General features: G+C 34.0%; 1 protein-coding gene across 1 annotated transcript; it reads left to right on the top strand.

Annotated features, from left to right (window-relative positions):
* The first annotated feature begins 437 nt into the window (after window positions 1-437).
* Window positions 438-6,923, top strand: LOC116119797 (proteinaceous RNase P 1, chloroplastic/mitochondrial). The gene is made up of 7 exons (XM_031405725.1): window positions 438-673; window positions 1,168-2,456; window positions 3,526-3,615; window positions 3,715-3,896; window positions 4,734-4,854; window positions 6,307-6,375; window positions 6,480-6,923. The coding sequence occupies exons 2-7, from the start codon at window positions 1,266-1,268 to the stop codon at window positions 6,573-6,575; spliced, it is 1,749 nt and encodes a 582-aa protein (XP_031261585.1). The 5' UTR covers window positions 438-673; window positions 1,168-1,265; the 3' UTR covers window positions 6,576-6,923.
* The last annotated feature ends 677 nt before the right edge of the window (window positions 6,924-7,600 follow it).

Here is a 7,600-nt window from a genome sequence, read left to right as displayed (position 1 = left end):
AGTCTTATATGATTAACCTAATTGTAAACTCCCATATGGAATTAGTGAGAAGGGTTTATTAAGTTAATATTATTTAAAAAAAAGGGAAAAAAACAGACGTGAACGAGAGTAGAAGGATGAGACACAAATACATGGCAAGCATTGAGCCTTACAATTACCTACACTTGAAATTTAAAATTTTGATTTTTTTTATACAAAATACTCCTATTAATTAACCATTCTACCCTTCCTTTTAACAAATTTATTACTATTCTATCCCTCTTTATAATAAAATTTACTAATAAAAATTTATTGTGGTTAACAAAATTGTACTTTAAAACATTTTGGATGGAAAAATATCGTTACGTCATTATTTGGATGAAAAAAACTCGTTTACTCTAATTATTAAATCCCAAAATTTGGTTATATTTATTAAATTCCCTATTTCTTATCTTATTGTTAACCCCCTCCAAAACCCAATACATAGAAAACGAAGAAGACGCAGCAGCATACAGCTCTTGAAGGGTTCTGAAAACCCCAACAAAAAAAAAAAAAAGAAAAGATCTTGAAGGGTTGAAGCTCATTTTAAATTTTATTATCATTTTGTAAGATAATATGTGTTGGGCCGCATAGTTCTCTTGTATTATCTTCAATTTATTCGTTTCATCTTCTATTCGCCGACGCATTGAACATGGTAAGTATTAATTTTTCATTGCATTTTTGTTTCGTATCATGCCTACTTTTTCCTTTAATAGTTATTAGTTCAATTATAAGGGGCTTAATTGAATAAATTTGTAAATTGGCTGAATTGGGATTTTTCTTTTTTTTTTTTGAGTTTTAAGTTAGAAATTTTGAAGTTGGTTTTGCATGTTAATTTTTTATTGATGGATATGGAGTTGGGTAAGATTGTTTATTATTATTTTTTTTTTTTTGGTTTATTATGCGAGCATATTGTGTTGTTGCAGCCAATTGCTGCTAATTAGATGGGCTTTTTGAAATATCTAAAGAGTAGAATGTGACCGTTATGTATTTCATTTTATTGCTTTGTGGATATTTCCTTTCTGAATGTTTGTAACTTAATAGATGCATGAAATTATTGTAGTTAAGTTTTATTTTTGGATGAAATAAAAATTTAAGCTATGAGCTTCTAAGTATTATGTTTACGGTTTTTAATTGTTTGTATTGTAGATGGAGCAACTGATTCTGGCATATGATTTGCTCTGAATTGTGATTGTAATTGAATTTATATGGGAGCAACTAAAAAAGAGCACCAAGAGTGAGGTTTGATGTTGCGAGGAAACTATCTTACTCCCTCAGTTACTAAAGCTTACCCTTTCTTATCAATGCTCTCCAAAATCCCATTGTTGTTGATGTATCAGAATAATTTATACACTTACCGTCCACTTGTCCATTACCATACTTCTAATTATAGCAAACCCATTATTGATACTTGGCACAATTCTATGGACACAAGAAGACATTTGTGCACCCTTGCTGTCTGCAGAACATCACACATTCCTGAATCCTCAAGGCCAACTACCATGAAAGCCTCAGATAAATCAAAGAGGAAAGCACGCCGAGATTCACCTGAGGGTGTGCTTAGACACAAGCTAGATATGTGTTCCAGGCATGGTGATGTTGTTGAAGCACTTTCCTTATATGATGAGGCACGGAGTAAGAACGTCATGCTTAGCCAACACCACTATAATGCATTGCTTTATTTGTGTTCCTCTGGCTCCAATGTTGAATCCAATGGAGATCGGAATAATGTGAATGCCTCTAATTTGGGCCTCGAAAGGGGCTTTGAGATTTTTCAACAAATGGTTAATGATAAAGTTGCTCCAAATGAGGCTACATTTACGAATGTGGCAAGGCTGGCAGTTGCGAAAGAAGACCCAGATATGGCTTTTGATTTAGTGAAACAAATGAAAAGTTTTGGTATTCCACCAAAGTTGAGGTCATATGGACCGGCGCTATTTGGTTTTTGTCAGGTGGGAAATGCACCTAAAGCTTATGAAGTTTATGCTCATATGGCTGAATCTGGGGTAATGGCTGAAGAGCCTGAGCTTTCTGCTCTTTTAAAACTCAGTGCTGATGTAAATAAGGTAGACAAGGTGTATGAGATGTTGCATCAGTTGCGAGCTTCAGTGAGGCAAGTCATGGAATCAACTTTTGGGATTATTCAAGATTGGTTCAACTCCGAGAAGGCTGCAAAGGTTGGATTGGTGAATTGGGATGTCAGCAAAGTTAGGGACGGAATTGTTAGGGGTGGAGGTGGGTGGCATGGACAAGGATGGCTAGGAAGTGGTAAGTGGAGGGTAGAGAGGACACAGATGGATGAGAATGGTGTATGCTGTTCGTGCAGTGAGAAGCTCATTTGCATTGACATTGATCCAAGAGAAACTGAAAACTTTACCAGCTCGTTATCGAACTTAGCTTGCCAACGAGAGGTTAAGGGTGATTTTAATAAGTTCCAGGTAGAACACTATCTCTCTATTCCTCTTTATTATTTTATAGTCAAGTAGGGTTTTTCGTGTGATGGACATCAATCTTTGATGTATTTCACTTGCTCCAAATCATTCAAATTTTAAAATGGGACTGGAAAGAATTATATTCTTTCATATCTACAATTGAAGTGAGACCTGCAATATGTGTGCTTGTGTTCTTTTTTTTTTTTTTTTTTTTTTTTTAAGGAACAGTTTTCTATTTAGAATTTTAATATGGGAAGTATTGGAAGAATGTTTCACTACGGTCTTTTGTACTATTATCCTTTTTGTTTGAGTGACATATTTGTCTATAACATGAAATGGTGATGAATCTTTTCCAGTTCAGGTAACTGGAAAGGCATAGTATAAGTGCTTATGAATGCCTTTTACGAAGTAATGTTGTTCTTAATTGAAATATGTCTTACATTACAAATCTTTCACCAGTATGATGGTCTTAAATTGTGATAACAATGAGAAGAGATGTACTTGTTCATTTTTTGTTTTATTAAATAGATATGAAACCTCTCTGACTGCAATTATCTAGACTTATATTTGCAGCGCTTGGTGTCATTCAAGTGCTGAAATTCCATTCAACATTTATTATTAAAGTCACTTGCAAAAGCAATAATAACTCATGTTCCAGCTGAGAGTATAAGGACTAATGAACTATTCTTCCCCTGGTTGTTATCAATACAAGTGACTCTCTAATTTTAAAATTATATTAAAATTTGATAATCAGCAGATTCAGAAGTACATAATGGTTTTGTAAACCATAAGAATGTGTGAGAGTCAAGCTGCTGATTTTAGCTGAGCTTGGCTTAGCTTGCCAAATAACGAGACAATCCTGAACTCAATTGAAGTCAGGCATGGACCCATAAAGAAGTCAAATTGTGGCCAAGAGACACATATCTTGCATACTTTACTTCAAAATTATAGAATTATAGCAACATTATGCTATATAAATTCATCAATATAACCAATATCTTGTTATATTATCTTTTAAATGATGTATAAAATGATTTTCAGTGACATCCTGACTGACTTAGAAGATGAAATTTAGGAGTGGCTGGATCAGCATGGTCCATTTGATGCAGTTATAGATGGTGCCAATGTTAGTCTTGTTAATCAGCGTGATTTCAACTTTTACCAGGTAAAGAAGATTCCCACAACATGATTATGAGACTACATATTTGGATTTCTTTGAAACATTTTGTTCCAATGGGGTTGTTAATGGTTTCTTTGGTTGTAGCTTAATAATGTTGTAAAAAAATTACAATCTGAGAGTCCATCAAAGAGATTGCCACTTGTTATTTTGCATAAAAATCGTGTTACTGGTGGTCCTGCTCGGAATCCTAATAACATGAAGTTGTTAGAGTTTTGGAAAAACTCTGGTGCTCTTTATGCTACTCCACCTGGTTCTAATGATGATTGGTAAGTCCCGTTTGGTGACAATAAATGGGTTGGATTTACTTTTGCAAAACACTATTTATATACTACTTTTGAAATATGTTTTTGTAAATGTATCTTGTAATAACAATTTGCTTCATTGCCTTTGAGCTCTTTAGCATGTTATGTACTATAAAATTCTATGGTTAATTACAGAAGGTAGTCTTTGTTTACTGTGATATATGCTGTCTGTTCTTGTTATAAACACAAATTCTGTAATAAGCAGAGTGCACAAGAACTTGGGTTTTGAAACTACTAGTATGGGTTTCAGCAGTAGTTTGGTTGTGGTGCTGTTAGTTACTATTTCGATTACAGAGACCAAATTGGGCTCTTTTTCATTCTGCTAAAGTTCCTAGAACCCCAAGGGGTTGGGCTGGTGGTTAAGGAGGTTGTTCCCTTCCTTGAGTTCCTGAGTTCAAACCTTGGGGTCACCTACCACAATAATATTGTGGCTTACCCAGTCTTTTGGGCTTGTAGGATGTTCAATGGACCCTGAAGATTAGTTGAGGTGTGCGTAAGCTGACCCAGCCACCTTAGTTACCCTTAAAAAAAAAAAAAAAACATCTCCTAGAGTAAACAACAGCAGATCTGTGAATTTGTGCTGATTAATCCGGGCTGAAATATCACATAAACTAGCAGTTTAATTTTCAATTATATAAACCCTATGTTAATATTTGCAATTGAGAATCATGATTCATTTGCATCAGTTCATGTTTATATAGATTTTCGTGGAATGTATGTGACCCATATGACATGCCAACTATGTAATCTTGACATTCATAGTTATTCTTTCCAGAAGTTTGTTGACACGTTTATTTTCAGGTACTGGTTATATGCTGCTGTTAGTAGTAAGTGTTTGTTGGTGACAAATGATGAGATGAGGGACCACTTGTTCCAGTTACTGGGGACTTCATTTTTCCCAAGATGGAAAGAAAAGCATCAGGTTTTACGAATCACTTTTATCTTCAAATTCTTACACTGAAGTTCCTTGAATTTTTTTTTTTTTTTTTTTCTCTCTGTGTATGTGTGTTGACCGAGTTCTAAATTGAATACTATTGCCAGACCTTACAACATTGTTAGTTAGGAAACTTGTGGCATTTGATATTCGGATATATTCATATTTTATGTTTTCTTTATGGAGTTACAATGATGAGGATTCCTCATCTAGTCAGTTTGTTATGCACAAATATGAGTGTCCTTGTTGTGGTATGCCTGAACTAGGATTCTGTAGCGACGATCCCTATTTTGGACTAATGGCCTAACTCATGTGTCGTATTTATTGATAATGAACTGAGCAATTGACTACATGTCGGTTTCAAGGGTTACCATTTCAGGTGCTCAAATTTGGATTAAATGTTACATAAATCATCTGATTCTTTAATATATACTTCCCAAGTCAAAATAGAAACAATCACGACTCATGTTTGGCATGGCATAATCAGACTTGAACTGATGACTTACACCATGTCAAGGTGACACTTTGCCGCTGAGTTATATCCATTCATTGCCCCCACCGAGAAATAGAATTGACTAATCCTATCAAGAAACTCAATGCTACTGTTGTTGAATAAGTTGGAACCGGCCTTCCTTTTGCACTATGACAGATATGAATTTAATGGAAAAAGTTGGATTTAATTGTCAACTACTCCTATAAATAGGACTGACTACGGATTTGAACCATAGCACATGCTTATAAAACTGTGCAATTCTCCTAATTTAAATTTAGTAGGTGTTACATGAATTTTGAGTAGGTATTACATGAATTTTGCTTGAAACTAATTGTTGCACTCTTAAGATTTTAGAAATTTATTCCAACAGAAGCTCACATTCTTGAAAAGTTTGTTGCGGAAAATTATATTTGCTAGAACTGTGGTTGACCTTTCTGTTTGAAGTAGCTTGTACTTGCATGTTTGCTTAATACTAACCACAGCCATATTACATATTTCTTACTGTTGCAAGCCATTCTTCCCTTCAGTCACTCCCTATACACTGAAGACAGTGGTCTGGAGAATGGCCAAAAACCTTTAATCTAACCCTTTTTTGCTGTCTAAATTTTCTGATTCTCTCCACTCATGCACTTACGCAGATGTAAAATTTTCCACAATGTTTTTGTGATTTGACCAATTGCCTATAAGAAATTATCCTGTTTCTTGGTTTCATTGTGCATGTGGCTTGAATAATCACAGATGGAACCAGATTTTTAGGTGACATGTGCTTTTGCTCTTTAGACTACATTACCACTTTAGAAAGCGATTTCACAGATTTACCTTATCTTAGTCTTTGAAACTGATGTAGAAATATCTCTAGTAAAAGGCACAGATGATGCTAAATGTTGCTTTCATTATTTATTTGAAAAAGAAATGATGAAAGTTGTGTTTTTGTTTACAATTTGCAGGTTCGGCTGTCTTTCTCAAGAGAAGGGCTTAAGTTGCACATGCCACCTCCCTATTCAATTGTCATTCAGGTGAAATAATCAGCAATTATGACTTGCAATTACTTACAATTATCAATACTAAACATACATTTTCTGGCTACGGATATTAATGTTTCTTGGGTAATAAAATGTAGGAATCGGAAAGTGGTAGTTGGCATGTCCCCGCGATCACAGATGATGATGGTGAGGCTCCGAGGCAGTGGTTGTGTGCTACCAGAAACAGAGATTAATCATTTGCATTCTGTGTAAACTGGTATTTATTCTTGCATCCATATAAAGAGGTTGGTTTTGAGTAAGAGAGAGAGCTGTGGCAAGATTCAATTGCAAGTTTTGAAGAATTATTTAAACTAAATATTCAAACTACAAATCTTGAGAAGTAATTGAAGAATTTGTCATGAAATTTGGAAGGCCAATTTATATCAACTCAAGGTATTTATGTATTCTCGTCATTTTTATCCTTAAACCCTCTTTGTTTGGGCTAAAAAATTAGTGCTTCGTTTTTCAATTTGTATGTTTAGATTGTACTTATACTTTTTTATGTTTAGATTGAACTTGTACTTTTATAAAACTTAACAAATAGGGATTGCTATTCATCATTTTTCAATAATTTTCATCAATCTTATATATTATATTAATTACAGAAGGAGGGTATAAGCCCCATTGAAAACAATTTTATTTGGGCTAGTAGAGTTATTTTTCTTTTAAACCCCAATTTTAAGAAATAACCCACGTGGATTTTTTTAACGTATGAATAAAGTTACCTATGTAAACTATTGAATATAATTTTAATCTATAATTCGAAAGAAAGTTATTATTTTTTTTTTTTATAATTACAAATAGTTGATTTTAATGGTATTTTTGTTTTTCTTGGTTGATAGAGAGAACAACAATTTTGATTGTTACAAAGGACACGAGCATTTAACTTGAGAAATATTAATGGGGATGGGCATCGGCCGGGGACCCTTTTTTCTGGGCCCAACCTGAAAGCCAAGGGGATTCCCCGAATCTGGCCCATTCCTTGAACGGGGAAGTCCGGGAATCTCCAAATTACGCTCGATCCCCAAGCGGGAATTTGTGGAATCTCCAAAATCCCGGAATTTAGATGTTGATTTCCCAAATTTTGTGGGCAAATCTATAATTATCAAAATATAAGGGTAATTAGGTAATGAAATTTAAATATTGATTCAATGAATCAAAATATCAAATGATATATTATACATATATAACATATATATTATGTATTAACATATGAAAT

The sequence above is a fragment of the Pistacia vera genome, unplaced genomic scaffold (genome assembly GCF_008641045.1).
Source record: "Pistacia vera cultivar Batoury unplaced genomic scaffold, PisVer_v2 Contig1253, whole genome shotgun sequence".
NCBI lineage: Eukaryota > Viridiplantae > Streptophyta > Magnoliopsida > Sapindales > Anacardiaceae > Pistacia > Pistacia vera.
Note: the sequence above shows the minus strand (reverse complement) of the source record. Positions and strands in the feature narration are given on the sequence as shown.

Coding starts and splice junctions, on each gene's coding strand:
- LOC116119797 (XM_031405725.1), top strand. CDS start 1,266: ATGTTGCGAGGAAACTATCTTACTCCCTCAGTTACTAAAGCTTACCCT. Junction 3,616..3,714: donor GTGATTTCAACTTTTACCAG/GTAAAGAAGATT, acceptor CTTTGGTTGTAG/CTTAATAATGTTGTAAAAAA. Junction 6,376..6,479: donor CCTATTCAATTGTCATTCAG/GTGAAATAATCA, acceptor AATAAAATGTAG/GAATCGGAAAGTGGTAGTTG.